The 17,979-nt window shown below is 44.0% G+C and overlaps 1 protein-coding gene across 1 annotated transcript in view; it reads left to right on the top strand.

Annotated features, from left to right (window-relative positions):
- The window catches only part of UBE2F (ubiquitin conjugating enzyme E2 F (putative)), a 93,771-nt gene extending 81,903 nt beyond the window's left edge, over positions 1-11,868 (top strand). The window contains exon 10 of the mRNA XM_075001303.1: positions 11,008-11,868. Coding sequence (XP_074857404.1) covers positions 11,008-11,058 — 51 coding nt within the window. The 3' untranslated portion in view covers positions 11,059-11,868. The remainder of the gene's footprint in view (positions 1-11,007) is intronic.
- Positions 11,869-17,979: the final 6,111 nt, after the last annotated feature.

The raw sequence follows: 17,979 nt of genomic DNA, 5'->3' as shown, positions 1-17,979 counted from the left end.
AGTGGTTAATTCAGTTTCAGAAAATCTGAAAGTGTGTTTTTGTTAGAAGACAGAGGAAATTTTGTCAAATGACCTTATTACAGGTGGATCAGATTTCAGAATCACTTTCACATTTTGGACTGGATTTTCAGATGAGACCAGCTCTAATTGTATCACCTAAATATATTGGCCAGATTTTCAAATACTGTTTCAGCAGCCAGCAACTCCTGATCTCCGTTTCAATGGCTTGATGTTGCCACTTTGAAAAATAATCTAATACTTTATAATAAAGGCATCCAAAGGAGAGCTATTGAAGTTTCAGATCTTTTGAAAATATGAATGTACGCTGCTAGTATCTAGGTCATTGGTCACTTAGCTGTCTGTTCCTTGCTGCTGTTCCAATATTTCCCCCCACAGCTGCTTTTTAAACAGGAAATGGAGGCCGGAAATGGATGAAAACACGAATATGTGATCCCAGGTTCAGGAGGCTTTGTTTAATTTCTAGAGTGGAGCCGGAGCGGATTACAAATAAAAGCATTCACCCTTGACGATGTGGGTTTTTGCTCAGGAAAGCTTATGCCCAGATAAATGAGTCATTAAGATACCATCTTATTTTTACTGACCAGGGTGTTAGCTGGTGTGGTGTGTGTGTGTGTGTGTGTGTGTGAAATTGATGCTAGTGAGTTTTTTCGTGTTGTCTTTACAAAGAAAGACGTCAAGGTGGTTTTGTTAATCAGGCTCTTGTATGTACCAATTTTTCTGACTTTTTTGCAGAACCAATGTTTTCTCTTATCTTTAATTCACGGTATTGCATACTAATGGCTGTTACCATGCCAATAGATGTATTCCACAGCTTTTTTTTATGGTAATTAGGGTCCGGACTTTGCTGTTAGCCCTTTTGACATGCAAGTGACTCTCTCCAGACTAGTAGAAAAGGCATACGTTTCTTATACCTGATGCTCCACTTACATGTATCCTGTCAACTGCTTGCCCGAAAATGTCGTCCTAAATTTTCACCTTTGCTCCCTCTTTAGAGCTTCACTGGTTTATTTAAAAAAAAAAAAAAAAAAAAAATCTGCTGCATATACTAGTTTGAGATTATCAAACAGGATTTTCTCTCCCTCCGTTCATTTTACCCTTGTACTTTGATTTTTTCAATTATTATGCTGAATTTCTAAAATCACAGTAGTTCCATTGGGGGCGGGGGGGGAATGTCACCAGCACAAGACTGACTTTAGTAGAGGATCGGGGGGAGGGATGAGTTTGGAGAAAGGGCTGGCCTTTCATAAGTCCACCATCTGCAATAATAGCAAAAGAAAACAGCTGCTGAAGAATGTTTGGAAACATGTCCTTGTCTGTGTGTTTGAAAATGCCTCTGTAGAGGCCTGTATTTCATTAGGGCCTTGGATATTTTTTTAACTCTCTGTATCAACCTGCCTGAACCATGCATACCTTGTAGCAAACTGAATGGAGTCATTTCCCTTTTTCTTATAAAAGTGACTGTTTAAGATTTTGTGAGGATAAGGCACTACTGTAGTTAAAATCATCCAGAGAGAACATCTGTGGAATTGGATCTTGAGTTTTATTGTGTCCCTGTGAATGCGCTGCCAGCGTACAACCAACAGTGGCTTTAAATGTTTTGGTGAGTCCAAAAATAGTAGTGACCATTTTGTAGCGTATAGACTTGGTTTTGTTGTAGGCAGCCACCCCAGGAAATGTGGAGGTTGGCACAACTGTAGTGTCTTTAAAGCATGAGCTTCACGCTACAGCGGTAATTTATGGAGTCACATGTACACACCACCCGAGAGAATCCACGGGCAAACGATAAACGTTTGTCTGGCTGACTGGCTGTGAATCTCCGAAAGGGCCTTGTGTTTTTATTATGCTTTGGGCTTTTCCCAGGACAAAGACCAAATACCCACAGTTGACAGATAATGGTTTGTTTATTAGTTGTTAGCATATCGGTGTTTATTTCTGGAAGAGGTTAGAAGGGCTATGGAGGAAATGCCAGGCTGAGAGGCTCCCCCCCCACCCACATTAGCTGAGGATGTGGAATTATAGTCTTGCATGTGATGAAGCAGGTCTCTACCCCACAGGAGCTTATGCTTCAAAATATCTGTTAGTCTCTAAGGTGCCACAGGACTTCTTCTTTTTGAAGATACAGACTAACTCGGCTACCCCTCTGATACGGAGACTTGAGATTTTCATATATCCAAGATTCCATTTCATATTCAGAGCCTCTGTTTCTGAAGGTTGGTCTTTTTGGCTGGGAATTACCTACTCATTATAAAATGATGGCATCTGATTTTAAAACTTTTTCCTTTTGATTATCAACTCTTCAACAGAGGAGTTGAGTCCATTAGTTTAAAGACTTGTTTTAATGTTTCAAACCTTTATGTGCTGAAAGTGAACTTGATTTTAAAGGTTTTCAAATATTTGTTTCCTCATTGAAATGATGTAAGTTCTATTGTAGCATTTTGTATCCTTCAGTTAGTTTCAATGTAATATTGAGGCCAAATGAAACATTTCAATTCCAAGGAATTTTAGCATCTGCAAGTGAAAATAAGTATTTCAGTTATCAGTAGTTTAATGAACTACAAAGTATCTTATAGCGTTACTTTTTTTCTATCTGTCTTCTCTCTTTTATGCAGCACATGCAGATTGCCTAATGAGCTTACAGTATAATAAACCCATATTTGAATGAATAGCAGCAAATCTGCTCAATGTGCTAATAGATATAAATAAGAGATTAGTTTCATGGTGCTAAAAGTATTTATAAAAGCCATCTGTTTGTAAACATTGGAACCTATGCTTGGAACTTTACTTTTCTAATTCCTTAAGTTGGTTGAAAGCTTTGAAGAGGTCAGCTTTTTCCAGTAGCAATTGAAAATCCAATAGAAACAGGCATTTTATATAAATGGAAGCTCTTGTTTGCATTAGAAAAATGGTTGCTTAGGCAAATACACTTACAAAAACAACGGTATTTGGAGACAAGGAAATAGGAAGGAAGATCGGTGTCAATGCTATTGAACTGGAAAATGTAGAGAAATTCACATCTGGGAAGCAACATAACATAATCTAGACTGTAAGAAGGAATGAGCGACTAGAATAGTGAAAGCAGGAGCGAGTTTGAAGGCGATGGATCAGGTCTGGAAAAGGGAAGCAACTAGCATAAGAACAAAGCTGGGCGTCTTTGAAAACGTGTATTCAGCAGCATATTGTACGGATGTGAGACATGGGTGATAACGAAAGATTCAAAAAGAAGAATATTGGCATTTGAAAGGAGCTGTTATAGAAAGATTCCAAGAATAGGATGGATGCAGAAGGTCACCAATGAGGAATTATATAGAAAGATACAAGCCAAAAGAGAACCTGCTGCAGAAGGTTATAAAATGGAAGCTACAATTATTTGGACATATTTGCAGAATGAACAACGAACGAAAAATCAAGACCCTAGTATTTGGTTCGAATAGGAGAGGCAGACCCCACAGAGCATGGATAGATGATGTAGTAGGTTGGTGTGGAGCTAGTCTACAGAAACTAAGCCACTCTGCACTGGATAGGGAAGGATGGAAGGTAATAGTGAGAGAGGCATCAGACACCAATGGGCCCTGAGCCCACGGTTATTTTATGATGATGATGAAATAATTTGTGTGTTAGATGATGCCATTGTTGTGTACATCGTGTGTCATGGTTTTCTTCACTCTAAGGCCTGGGTTTAGGAACGCAATTCTGCCTAATAGTGCAAGTGACATCTCTGGTATTCCCTCCTCTCTGCTCACAGGGTAGAGAGGTGCCGCTTGGTGCTTTCAACATGATTACATGTGTTGATGCTTATATTCCAAAAGAGCAATTCTGAGTATTGAACGAAAAGAATTAGAGGAAAGAGCTGTCCGTCAACAGAACAGAGTGAAATGCATGCTAGGGACTCGGGGTAGCAAACAGACCATAGAAAATACTCTTTGAGCACTCTTTGATCACAATTCATAAGAGGCAGTGGATTGTGAGGTTTTGTGTAATTGGGTTGGGGGTGTTCAGGGCTACCCAAACATACAGGAATGACTTTGTCAGAAGAGAGCCTAACCTCATTGTCCAGAAACTGATGCCAAGTTAGGTGGTAGTAAAATCTTTTAGTTCATCTGAAGGTCGGACCCCCTTGTGGTGGTGGTGGTGTTGATTTCCGTTGGTCATAACTATTGGTATGCAAAATTATTGTTGCAGATAATAAACATTCCTCCTCTAAGGTAACCCCTCTTTGTTCTGTGGCACATGGATATGAATCTTAGGATCACCAGCATGAATCAAATTATTTTATGCATAAAACATGTAACTGTTGAAATGACTGACACACGTTTGGACTGTAATTTTATTTGAATAATGTCAGATCTGCAAAATACCTTAAGTATTTCATGCAAACTGAATCTGTCTTTTTGCATATAAATAAGTTCTTCAGAATTCTTTAAAACTTCCAAACCATTTTGTGCCAAACCTTCAAGCTACCAGCAGCGAATAGATTTTTCTGAAGGGCTCTGCCTTAGTTCAGTCTGTGCCACAAAGGACTGTGTAACAATGCCCATATCAGAGGGTGAAAAACAGCAAAACATCACATGTGCTGTGGGAAGTGATGTTCTCCCCACATGCACCGACTTGAACCACTCAGTGTCATTTCACTTTTATGACAGCTGCAGCCTGTTCTGGTGATCCAGTTTTGAATGTCTGTAATGCTGTCAGGCCAGACTGGGCTCTGTAGGATTTAAAAGGGGCCTCATTCAGATGCATGAGCATTGGTCTGTTGAGGCAAGTGCCTGTGCTCAGCTGTTCTCATGATCAAGCCACTTCTAATCTAGATGCTTAAGTAGGAATTTAAGACTGTAGCTTAGGCATCCACACTGAAAATTTTGGCCTTAGTTTATAACTTTCCTGGTTGCAGAGATGTCACCGACTGCAACCAGTGCAGCACTACAGTACAGACCTCTGCCTGCAGGGCTGGTACGTGTGAAGAGAGGCCTCAGGAAAAACCACTTGTGCAGATGCAGTTATATTGGCAAAAGTGCAGTTTTGCCAGTGGACTGTACCAATTTCACTTGCGGGGAGGGAGTTAACACTACCAACAAAAGCAGAGCTTGCTGTTATACTAGTGTGCACACCAGGGTATATCTCTACAGAGCAGCTTTATTTTGAAATAAGCTATTCTGGAATGCAGTATTTATTCAGATTTGTGTGTGTGCGCGTGTGCGCAGTTCTGACCATTTACTCTTTTTTAATGAAAAAACGGGTTTTTCTTTTTAAAGGACTATTTTGTGAATCAGCTTGATAAATTTGTCTACTAGTTATCTCCACCCTTAAGACTTTTATATTAGAACTGAGTTGTGTAGGATGTCCCTTCTTCTCTTGGTGAACCTGCATAACTTCAAAGGACTTAATTATTTAGGTTAGCTGTATCTTTTGTTAAAGATTCTGACATCTATTCATTGTCAGTCTGCTGCAACTTGTGTATAAATACTTGAAGCTTTCTTTTTCTAACGTGTTCCTCATGTCCCACAATCTTCCCCTCAGGTGTTTTGGCCATTTCTATAGTCTACAATCCTTAGCAAAACACATTCCCTGTTTTTTCTCTTTGTGTGGATTTTACTGAATTGTAATGTTGGAAGATTTAATGATGCTCAGAGGAGCACGCAGACGATTGTGGCAAGAGATGTCTAGTCTGCTACTTTGTAATATATTGTGCAGTTAGAGATGGGTCCACTCCCTTTAATTTTTCACATGTACAAAATGGGAAGCCTGTTGTTCCTCAACCTAACAGTGGCAGATCCAAAAAAGCAATGTATAGGAGACCCCTGACTTACACAGAGGTTGCGTTCTTGCACATCCCTACATAAGTTAAACTTCCCATAACTTGGGGAGTCAGGAAAAGGACCATCTCAGCAGCACTGGTCAGTTTCTCCACTCCTGTCAAGGGTGGCAGCTAAAAGCAGCACTGGTCAATTTCCTAGTTCCCCTTGGTGGTGGGCAGCCTGGGACCAGGCTCCAGCTCCCCACCACTCAGTCTCATTAATCCTAGACATGTGCAACTTGAGTTCGTGTATCTCGGGGTTCTACTGTATGTGGGGAAAAAATGTCATGTGGTACATTCATCATATTCTAAACTTGTCTATGCAGTTATACAATTTTATATAGAGAAATATTATTCCGGATTAGCTATACTGACATTCCACAGTTTTCACTCTTTTTAAAATGAATTCTCAAGGTTTTGCAGTGTTGATATTGAGATTACACATTAACCAGTTTTAATGCAAAACATGTACTCTGATCTTTTTCTGCTTTTGATTGCTCAGAATGGCGCATAAACAGATGAACACATGGACAAATATACAGGGTTAATAAACTTTTAAACCATATGTTGTACCTAAAATTAGAGTATTACAGTTGTGTAATGAGAACCGTCTGTTCAGTAAATAGATTTACATGAAACAGGATACACTCAATATACGGTGGCCAAGGCTGTCACTTCCTAGATCAGTAAGGTAAGTAAAAGTGACAGCCTGCTTTTCTGGAGCATCTTTGCCATTTAGATACTCTCTGCATTAATGGAAGGCAGAGGAGCTTGTGTTATAACGCTTTGGACTCGGTGGTTTTCAACTCCCTGTACTTTGCTGTAGCCACTTGTCTTATTCTAGTCAGTAATGACTATGCAGTCATTTGTAATGGTTTGTGTGTCTTCCTTACCCCCGCCTCTTAATTTCGTTTGCCGCTTGCTGTTCGGTATAGTGCCTTGACATTGTCAAGGTGAGCCGTAATAAAGTAAGCATGTGGCTATTAATGGGGACAGTGCAGCAGTTCGGCGCCGCTTCCTTTGAATTAAGGCTTGAAGCAGATTGTATGTTAGCTCGTTGCAAAGCTTGTCTTTTATAATATTGACACTCTCCCCAAAAAATGAAAATGACTTTTACTTTCATCAAGATTGACCTTTAATTTCTTCGTGGTGATTTCCTCTTGGTTAGCTCAGTACTGTTCAGTAGACAAGGCAATGAGTCCAGGAGTCCTGCAATTGACTCACTTGTAAATGGGTGAGTGGGCTGTTTGTAATTTCCCCACTATACAAGAAGCGCCTCTGCAGATGAGTTGCGGTAGTCAGAGGCTTAAGCGTTCTCAGTGGCAACAGTAAGAGTTTGTAATGTGGTAGCTTGTAGCATCCTTGATACTGCGTACAAATATGAACGACTGGTTAATTTTTTCTTTAGTAGACCAAGCTGCATCAGGGAAGTCGGGAAACTATTCACACTGTTTTGCAGTCTCCATAATACTAATTTATTTTGGGGTAGTTTGACTAGGGAAGCGCTGTTTTTGTGATCCCAGTCAAGGTTTGGCATGGCTACCTGATACCAAGTTTCATATTCTAAAATAGAAAGGGAACTAGTTAGCATTAACTGGGACTTAGGCATGGGTTAGCCTGGATGGGACAGAACTGGGCTACCACAGAAGCTGAATTAACCTCCACAACAGCTGAGGCCTATGGGCAGGACACTGCTGCTCTCTGGGCTGTAAGTGGTTTGTGACTAGATGGATGGTCTTCCATCTCCAGAGCTCTCGATTCTTTCTTGCCAGTAGCACCACCTAGTCAGTTGACGTGACTTTGTACCCTTCCAGTATCTTTCTTTTTGTGTTTTTCTTTTGAGAATATACCTGGCTGGAATTAATCTTGAGTCAGCGCGGGAATGGGTGAATTCTTTCAGGGCGTTTAGAAGAAGTTTTGTGTGACTCGTCTAAGCGGGCCCGCTAAAATGTTGTGAACAGTCTTGATTCCAGTGATCAATCTGTTTTCGAAGAATGGGAGGTGAGGCCTAATGAGGAGCTGGGAGAAAGTGTATTTTCAATTAGAGCCCGTCAGAAATTTTTCAATGGAAGAGCTTTGTTAGACAATGTCCGTCAGCTTGTTGAATCCAGCGTGTGGTGGTTTGAGGTATTTTTATGAAGGAGAGTTGGGTTTGACAGGCTTCCAAAACATTACTAGCAGCTGCAAAACTGACCATGTCCTTTTGAGTCAGCAACGGCCACTCTTGGGAGACAACTTCTGTCAGTTTCTCAAACACTTTATTTTATTTTTTCAAGCTTTTTAGTGTTCAGTTTCCAGTCTGGAACAAAACCAGATTTTGAAATGCCACAACTTCTCATAAGCTGGAAACCCCAAGTTTCAACAAGCTCTAATTTTAATATCTTACAATCGGAGTTGCCGTAGGAGGGTGTTTGCTGAATGCGGTATTGTTAAACTCATCTGGCCTTTCCTGTGAGAGGGAAGAGGACTGCTAAGTTGGGATGTATTTTTTTTGGAACCATAGCAACTTCCCAGAGTGATGGTCCCTATTGCAGTCTGCTGATGGCGCAGGTACACCCAGATCCAGAGAATATGGCCAGGAAACAGGCCAGTGGATGCTCCAGGGATTGTGCTGGGGTGGAGACAGCATATGAAGAATGATCATCTTGGCATGATGATGACAGAGCCTCTGGACATTGTCCAGTCGCCTCCATAGCGATAGTGTCTTTACCTCTACATCCCAAATTCAGTTGAAGAATTTCACTTGAACCAATTCATTCATTTTCCTGTCTTCTTCCCAACAATGCACACTTCTGCAGAGGAATTGAAGTCTCAACTTCCTGAGTATTTGGCAGATATTGGTTTTTTTTAGCTGCAAAGAATAAAACCAAATAGGAAATCTCAGACTTTTTGTCACTACAGCAGAAATAGAGGCGGGATTTGAAGTTGCAATGAGGTTATAAAATCTTATTATCCTATCTCAGATGACCTCTGCGCCCCCTCTGACAGTGCATAAGGCTCTTCATTCATTATATTTTTAGTAGTTCCATCATAATTGCTTCATAAGCTAGTGCTTTCCCATTCAGAAGACTTTTTTTATTGATACCATGATTTCTTCAGCCGTTATTGGCCTCCTGACTTGCCTGAGCTTTAATTGAGATTTTTCAGGAGCATAATACTGAGCGAGACCAAAGTTCCATCCACGTGTTCTCTTTTGACAGTGGCCAATACCAGGTGCCCCAGAGAGAATGAACAGACCAGATCATGGTAAAGTGCTCTCTCCCCTTCATTCCCAGTTTCTGGCAAACGGAGGCAAGGCAAACCATCCCAGCCCACCCTGGCTAATAGCTATTAATGGACCTGTCCTCTGTGAATTTTGTTTTTTTCCCCCCCTCCCTGTCATAGTCCTGACCTTCACAACATTCTCTAAGTGGTTGACTGTGCACTCTGTGAAGAAACACTTCCTTTTGTTTGTTTTAAATCCGCTGCTTATTCATGTCATTTGGTGACCCCTCATTCTTGTGTTATGAGAAGAAAACAGCACTTGGTTATCCATTTTCTCCATAGCAGTCATGATTTCATAGCTCTCAATTATATCCCAGTTTAGTCATCTCTTTTCCAAGCTGAAAAGTGCCAGTCTTAATCGCTCCTCGTACGGCAGCCATTCCATGTGCCTAATAATGGTACTTGCCCTTTTTTGAGCCTTTGCCAGTTCCAAAACTTTTTTTTCCAAATGTGACAACCACGCCTGTGGGCGGTATTCAGGATGTGGGCTTGCCGTGGATGTCTATAGTCAATGTGATGTTTTCTCTCCTATTAACTGTCCTTTTTTCAATGATTCACAACATGCTGTTCACTTTTTTGATTTCCACTGCACATTGAGTGGATGTTTTCAGAGAACTATCCACAGTGACTCCAAGATCTTTCTTGAGGGGTAACAGCCAATTTGGTCCCCATCATTTTATATATAATCAGAGAGAGAGAGAGAGAGCTATGTTAGTCTGTATCTTCAAGAACAGCAAGAAGTCCTGTGGCACCTTATAGACTAACAGATATTTTGGAGCATAAGCTTTCATGGGCAAAGACCTGCTTCATCAGATGCATGAGTGGGGGCAGTATTTAAATACTTCTCTCAAACATGCCTTCTTCCCTCTCTTCCCCCCCCCCCCCCCGCACCTGATGAAGCGGGTCTTTGCCCACGAAAGCTTATGCTCCAAAATATCTGTCTATAAGGTGCCACAGGACTTCTCATCATTTTATGTCTAGTTGGGATGATGATTTCCAGTGTGCATTACTTTGCATTTATCAACATTAAATATCAGCTGTCATTTTGTTGACCAGATTTGAGATCCTTTTGTAGGGTCTTCATTCCGCCTGGGACTTGACTATCTTGAGTAGTTTTGTATCATCTACAAATGTGGCAAAACCTTCGCCAAAGAATATATGGACACAGAGCAGACATCAAGAAACTCAATACACAAGTGGGTCAGTGAGCACTTAAGGGGAGTGGGCTGTTTTGTTAAAGACCTGAGGATTTGTGTCCTAGAGCACAAAGAATTTTTTAAAAACAGATTACAGTGAGAAGGCTGTAAATTTGAATTCATATTCAAACTCAACACACACACGTGGTATGAACAGAGACCTCAGTTACCTCACACATTGCAAGGACTGCTTCCCTTCCTTTGTTTGTAGTTATCTCAGGCAGGAGCGTTTAACGTCCCCCTTCTTCAGTCCTGTTTGATTTGTCAAAACAAAAAAGCAGTCATGTAGCACTTGATTTGTCAGTTTTTGTTGCAAATTTTGGTCCTCTGTACTTACGTCAGTCTGTATTGGAACTAAGATTGGTCTGATGAGGTGTGTCTGTCCCATGAAAGTTCATCACCGAAAAAAATCATCGTTAGTCTTTAAAGTGCCACATTTCTGTTTTTGCTTTGTATGGGATGCGACATTCATGCTTTGACCCCACCGAATGGGAAGGGAATCCTGTGAGAATTGCTCTGAGTACCTTTCTTGACAACTGTCCGTAGTACAATGTCAAGGATTCTAAGTGTGGTATGCGCTATTTTTCCCTGAGCTTTTGCTACAATGCCAAAAATGCAAATGAGAGAAAACTGCAGACCAAGTTCCTTGGGTACCGTACATGGAAATTTCACCCCCCAGAACTTGTAGGCTTTCTTTAATGTAGGTAATATAATGTTTCTTCCTCTTTCCTCTAGGAGGACTTTCGGAATAAAGTTGAAGATTACATTAAGCGGTATGCAAGATGATGAATGGAGACAGATGGCAGGACCATGGATTTCATACTATAGAGTTGTCTTTATAACTTATAAAACAACAGCAGCAAACTAAGATTGTACTAGTCCTGTGTCCATGTTGTACTGAAGAAGAAAACTAACTCCACAACTGCCTATGTTAAATAGACAGTTCAACATAAATACAGCAAGAAATTGTGTATGTTGGTTACAAAAAGTAGTTTGCTTACTTTTAAAATGTTTGCTCTTCTGAAACTGTACTGTATATCTTGTTAATGAAATATGCTTGAGAGTTCGAAGAAATCACTATTAAAGTTGTACTACACCTTTCTTCTTGCCTAGTAAAAGTAGTGATGTGTTTCTGGAACACTTCATGTTGGCAATAAAATGGTCCCCCTCTCAACCAAATATTGTACTGTTGCCTTTGATGAAGCAGAAATATCTACTTTCCCCAGAAGTCGTTAGGCCTAGTCAGAATGCATAAAATCAGTTATATTGAATGCTGAAATTCTAATGTTTTGTTTGATCTTAGTACTTTTTGTCACAAATTTGTGACTTGTACGTTGCTAGTTTTGAGTTGGGCTACCGTACTTTTAGTTTCTATTGTTTGTGGAAGATGGTCGAGAAATGTATGCTAATCTAGAAATGTGTGGTATGAGGGGAGAAAATCGGCACAATTGCACAGGAGGTCTAATGTTTCAAAACAGGCCTTTTGGAACCACAGATGGAGAGGAAATTTTGGAAGCTTGTTAAACTGGTGAGGATGGTGTTTGGATTAATTTTCTAGTGAATGACCCCTCTGTGTGTTTTGTTGCCCTCAGAGCAGTGTACTGTTAGTGCATATAAGAAATAACAAATAATACACACTGCCCAATTGTTGTATTATGTCTATGCCTAGGTTTTATTTATTTTTTAATTCTGGAGGGGGCGTGGTAGGGGTTGTGCTGAAGGAATGATATGCTATAATCGCTCTTCATGTAATCACCCACCCATCAGAGAAGACCTGGGGAAATCCCTCCTGCAAAGAATCTATTCAAAACGAATGGCATGAAGCATCATTTGGAATCAGTGCTGTGAAAAGTGTTTGTGTATTGTCTGCTCTGGCTTCTTATTACTCACCTGTGCTAATCAGAATGATGCTCAAGAGCCTGTTTGGCCTAGTGATAAATGAATGGATCAAGCCATAAATGTTGCCGTGCATTGCATGGTGGGATCAGCGAGCGGAAACTGAGTCCATTCAAGTTTAATAAAATAGATGAAGCAGCAAAATAAATGTTTGTGGTTTCATATATATATATGCTGACTGCACCTGTAACAGTTACTTTTTGCACCACCTGCAAGATGACTTGGTTCTGATTTGCCATCTTAGTTTCATTGCTCTTTGGGGCTTTCATTTGACAGTGAAATTACCTATTGTATGGCCAAAATAATTTGGTACATAGCTGGCAGAGTTAGGTTATGTATTCTTAAAGCTGCTTCTTCTGGCTTAAAGTTACACGGAGCTCACCTAACTTCAATAGCCCACCAAAGTGCTGCAGATCTAGCCATTCAAAGCTGCTTGCAAGACTGGAGCCGTAGTCTGGGATGTCAAAAAAAAAAAAAAAAAATCTGGTTGTAACAATATTGTGCCATTGGCCCTAGTCAGAGTACACCATGGACAATGCAGACCCAGGGTTAGCTTTGCAGCCCTGTGTTCGCCCTTTAATGGGGTAAGCTGAGGCCATCCATTTCTCAGGGGCGACACCTAACTGTCAGCCCTGCAGGGGCTCCAGTCAGAGGCACACATGAGGCCGTCCTCTCTCCCTTCCCTTTGTTACTTTCTGCCCCTCAAGTCTCTCCAAGTCGCTTGCTTGCTCTTTGTAAGCGGATCCTGAAATCAACCGTACGGCTGGTATCAGCAGTTCAAATTCATCCCCACTGGGTCTTTTTATGAGCACCTTCTGCCTTCCAGATCGAGGACACAGCAGCAGGTAAGTCCCAGTATAGTTTCCCTTTCTGTTAAGCTACCCGCTCCTAATTCACAGAGCAGGCTGGGTGACACTGACTGCCAGTCTACTCTGCCATTTGTATCTATAGCCTCCCAACCCAGGCTTTTTGCATGCATGAGCCACCTCACGTGCTCTGGCTTGGTTCTGCAAGCCGAGCGGGGGTGCAGATCAACACCCCCCCCACCCCACTTTCCTTGAATGACAAGGGGAAGGATATTCCTATTGCAATAAGAGTCTGTTTTAATCAGCAGAAGCTCCTGTAGGCAGCTGGTTTGGATAGCCCTGTAGCAGCAGCTCTGGTGCACAGGTCCCACCCCCAGCCGCTTGTTCTGTTTCCTTCCACTGTCACAGTGCCAGCAAACCTCACCAGGTTCCTAGTTAAACCCAAGGGCCTCTAGTGGCCTTGTGCAGGGTGGCATGGGACAATGGCGCAGCTGGAGGTGGCCATCCCTGTTCGGCTGCATGCACTCCTAGCTCCCTAAATAACCTTGCTCAGCCCAGTGGTGCCAAGTTCTCTCCCCCACGCCCAGTGGCAGGTGCCAGAGTCAGCCCCAGGCCTGCAGCTCAGCCACCTACCCAGCACCTCCTGTTTCCATTGCAGGTCTGGTGGTTCCTAAGTCCCTCTCTGTGCCCTGAAGCCGCCTCTGATACCTCCATGCATCTGTTCTTGTGGCCTGGTTGTCAGTAGGTGCCCTGTGTTACTGGGGCACTGTGACCAGGAGCAGCCACCTTTTTCTGCAGCCCACACAGTGGTGCCAAGGGGCATTGGATTAGTCCATGCATGCGCCCTGCTGCCTTCCAGGGAGGCTGATTGCTGCTCATTGGCAGTCAGATGTAGCGGGGCTTGAATTAGTGGGAACTTACAGGAGGATGACAAGCTGGCAGAGCCCAAGCACAGTGAGCTGTTGGCAAACATATGCTTGGGATCTGGCTGACCCTTGTTACTCCCCAAGGCAGGAAGAAGGCCCAGGGTCATATTAAAACCATCTGTTCCTTGGCCCTGTTGCTTTCTGGAGGCTGGGGTGAATTTGTACAAGAACACCACTTGTGCGGGGAGGGGAATGGTTTCAAAGGGGTGGTAATGGAGTAAAGTCATTAGCATCCCCACCGCATGATAGAGAGGGCCCATAAAATGGCATAACACAATTGCATTGGTAATAAAACGGAGCCCAAAGCGACTAGCTCTAGTTGGGGTTTCAATGCATTTTGCAAAGTGCAGCCCGAGGCCATGAGTCTGGGTCAGGCAGCTGCTTGTCTGTCGCAGGATTTGCAGCACCGTGCAAAGAGCGCACCTCACTTGTCTGGTGTCTAAAACGCAGGAAGGAGGCGCTGTGGGTGAATGGCAGCCGGATTGTCACGCCCACTGAGCACGTGCGGCTGTCGCTGATGTTAGCGTGAGGTACTGACAAGCCGCCCTTGGGCAGGGCCAATCACTTGGCAAGGATTTAAATGCCTAATGTCAGGCACCCATGTTTGAAAATGCCCCTCTCCTGTGCCTCAACAGCTGGTGAGCAAGCTTGGTACTTCTGGGCTACTTCATTCCCCCGTTGCTCTGGTGTCCACTTCAGTAATGTTTGTCTCAAGAGCCTGGGAAGGAATGGAGCTGGGGGGAGGCGCGGAGCAGGGAGAGGGCTCAGTCACCCATATAAACAGCAGCACTTTCCTCTCTTCTCCCCGATGGCTGGCAGCACGGCCTCCTCTCATAGCTTCACAAGGGCAATCGTGCATGACGGACGCAGTACAGTCCTCTTAATGCTGCAATAGGATCTAATTCCTTTTCTAGCTAAAATGCCTACACTGGTCCACTGTGTATTTAAAAAAAAAATAAACAGTTCCAAAAAAACTTGGTGTGTGTTAGCCAATGCAGGGCTCCATTTAGACAGCTGCGACCTGTAAAGGTAATGGTTTCCACTAGTGGGCCTACTCTGAGAATAAGCACTGACCACCATCACTGTCAGGTAGTGGGTGCATCAAACTCTACTGCGAGGAAAAAGCACTGCCCCTCAAGGCCGGTGATGAGAGCCTAGTCTGCTAATCCGGTGTAGGCTACGTGAGTTCTTGCCTGAGAACATTGTGTCGTCCCCTCAGCACCTAAGCCTTTCTGCCCAGTCAGCCATATGAGGGTTTGCCCAAGGCAGGGAAGAACCCAGAAGAAGCTGCCGGTCCCCACTTCCAAGTGATAGGGCGAGGTTACAGTGCCGTAGGGCTAATTTGGCACCTCATGCAAGACTGTAAAATTGCGCCCCCTTGTGTTTCTAAATCCATAATAATTATTGCATTAACTAACTCATAATAAATAACAAATGCACGATTAGTTATTATAGGTATGGGGCCTCCTGCCTGCCCAGAACCTGAAGACATCAGTTGTATAAAATCTGTCTGGCAGTTAGAGTTGGTGCAGAACACGCCAAGGCAGATGCAGTTGAAGAGAGCACCGGGCCTGCCCGGGAGAAGTGGGTCGAGCAGGAGGTACATTGAGCACCAAGTGAGCTGGCCAGCATGGTGCATTATCCGGGTGGGGATACAGCAAATCGGCCACACGGCCTGCCAGAATGACCCCCCCCGTGAGAGAATTTGTTTGTGGGATTCAGGCAAGGAAGGGGGTTGAGGGTTTCCAGGTGGCCCCTGGGGAGGAGGGTAAGAGGGTTATCTGTGAGAAGTCATTCTTCCCCTCTACTCAGCACTCATTAGGCCTCAGTTGGAGTATTGTGTCCAGTTCTGGACACCACATTTCAAAAAAGATGTGGCAAAATTGGAAAAGGTCCCGAAAAGAACAACACGAGTGATTCGAGGTCTAGAAAAGATGGGCTCTGAGGGGAGACTGAACGAATTGGGCTTGTTTAGTTTAGAAAAGAGATTTAGAGGGGACACGATAGTGGTTTTCAAGTGCCTCAAAGAGAGTTACAAGGAGGAGGGAGAAAAATCGTTTTCCTTGGCCTTTGAGGGAAGGACAAGGTGCAATGGGCTTAAACTGCAGCAAGGGAGGTTTAGGTTGGACATTAGGAAAACCTTCCTCACTGTCAAGGTGGTTACACACTGGAATAAGTTACCTAGAGAGGTTGTGGAATCTCCATCGCTAGAGATAGTTAAGAGCAGGTTAGACAGACACCTATCGGGGATGATCTAGTTGGCATTTGGTCCTGCCAAGAGGGCAGGGGACTGGACTGGATGACCTCTTGAGGTCCCTTCCAGTTCTATGATTCTATGATTCTGTGTGTGTGTTGGCTCTAGAGAGGGGACATTACCTATCCTAGATCAGGGGTCTGCAACGGCAAGAGCGCGAAGAGCCGTTTAGTCAAATTCACTTACAAAACCAATACTTCAAGAGCCACAGTGCACGTGAATACGAGCCAGTCCTGAATAACTCACATCAAATCGTTCTTTTGTCAGGCCTTCCTTGTTTGGGGAGGACGTGCTGGTAGCTCAGCCATCCTGTAGCACCATATCCTCCCTCATGCCCAAAGAAAACCCAACCAAGTAGATATACGGATCTCATAGAACTGGATGGGACCCTGAACAATCATCAAGCCTAGGCCCCGCCCTCTGAGCAGCACCTAGCACCATCCCAGACACACTTTTTTCAATCTAACCTGCCCAGAACTTTGGAAGGCACCTCAAGGATCAAATGCCCAACCCCAGGTTACATGGCCATTGCGCTTGCTGGTGTTTGGAGCGAGGCAGAGAGCAGGTATGACAATGTGCGGCGTTCTCTCTTTGTAGCTCTCTACAAACCCCTTGCAGCACCCGTGGGCAGATGTATTCAGCACTGGGGGGTGGGGGTAGAAATTGGGCTGTAGCTCTGTACAGCAGCATACCAGTGGTGCTGAGTGTGTTTGCTGCGTAAGAGCCAGCCAGAGCAGCGTGTGTGTGTGTGTGTGTGTGTGTGTGTGCGCGCGCGCGTGCGCGCATGCACACGCGCACGTGAGAGAGAGATAGAGACACTAGGCCTTACATGTGAGACACAGTAGGAGAAGTTAGTTGAACCCCCCTGTGCTGGCATGGTTCATTCACAGGCTGGAGTCCCGACAGCTATCACACAGCTACGGAGATAGGCAGGGCAGTAAACTGAGTCACGGGAAGAGGCGTCAGCCACTCCCAGCCGGAGGCATCTTAGGTGACAGGAGCGGCTCCTTCGCCTTGTGCCTGCTGCACAGACTGGCGCCCAGACAGCTGGCTGCGGCCGGGAGGGCTGGCTGAGCAAGGATCAGGGCAGGGAGAAGTAGCCAGGGCAAGAGGTAGCAGAGATAAAGAGGGAGTGGCAAGGAGCAGCCTGACCCCAGCCTGCTCTTCCCCTCTCCGTCCACCCCAGCCCCCCCAAACCCAGCTTCTCCTGAAGCCCCACACTCCCAGCGACCCACTTGATACTTCCAAATGCAGCTTCTCCCCTGAGTCCCGCTCACCCTGAAGTCCCCAACACCCCCAAACCCATCTCCCCAGAGCCCCACACACCCAGCAACCCCTTTCCACCCCACCCCCCCAGCTTCTCCAACAAACCCACTCACCTGGCAGCACCCCCCGCAACCCCTCACATAAAAGTTGCCATCTTGGTTGAAGTTTTTCTATTTCCCCTCCCCTCCCCCAACAGAAAACGTTGGAGGGGGTTGCGTGGGTGGGTGCAACAGAATTTTCCTTGCACTCTTTGCAGCCTTTCTGCCTCTTTTCCAGTCATAAAAAGTGAGTTTTCCTCACCCTTCAATGAACCATTTTCTGTTGAAAGTTTGCAGAAAAATGAAAATGAAACATCCACCCCCTTTAGTCAAAAAAAAAAAAAAAAAAAAAAAAAAAAAGTCAGCCAGCTTTTGTTTGGCCAGCCCGTCTGTAAAACCAAAGAGGCCTCCCACTGCAGCCAAGAACCTTGGTCTCAGCTCTGGAATGGCACCAGCTGTGGGACCCACAAACCATGAGCTGTTTACAGAAACGTTCTCGCTCCCGAAGCCTTCCTCTCACC

This window comes from Carettochelys insculpta, chromosome 8, assembly GCF_033958435.1.
Source record: "Carettochelys insculpta isolate YL-2023 chromosome 8, ASM3395843v1, whole genome shotgun sequence".
In the NCBI taxonomy this organism is placed as follows: domain Eukaryota; kingdom Metazoa; phylum Chordata; order Testudines; family Carettochelyidae; genus Carettochelys; species Carettochelys insculpta.
This window is presented reverse-complemented; position numbering and strand designations above follow the sequence as displayed.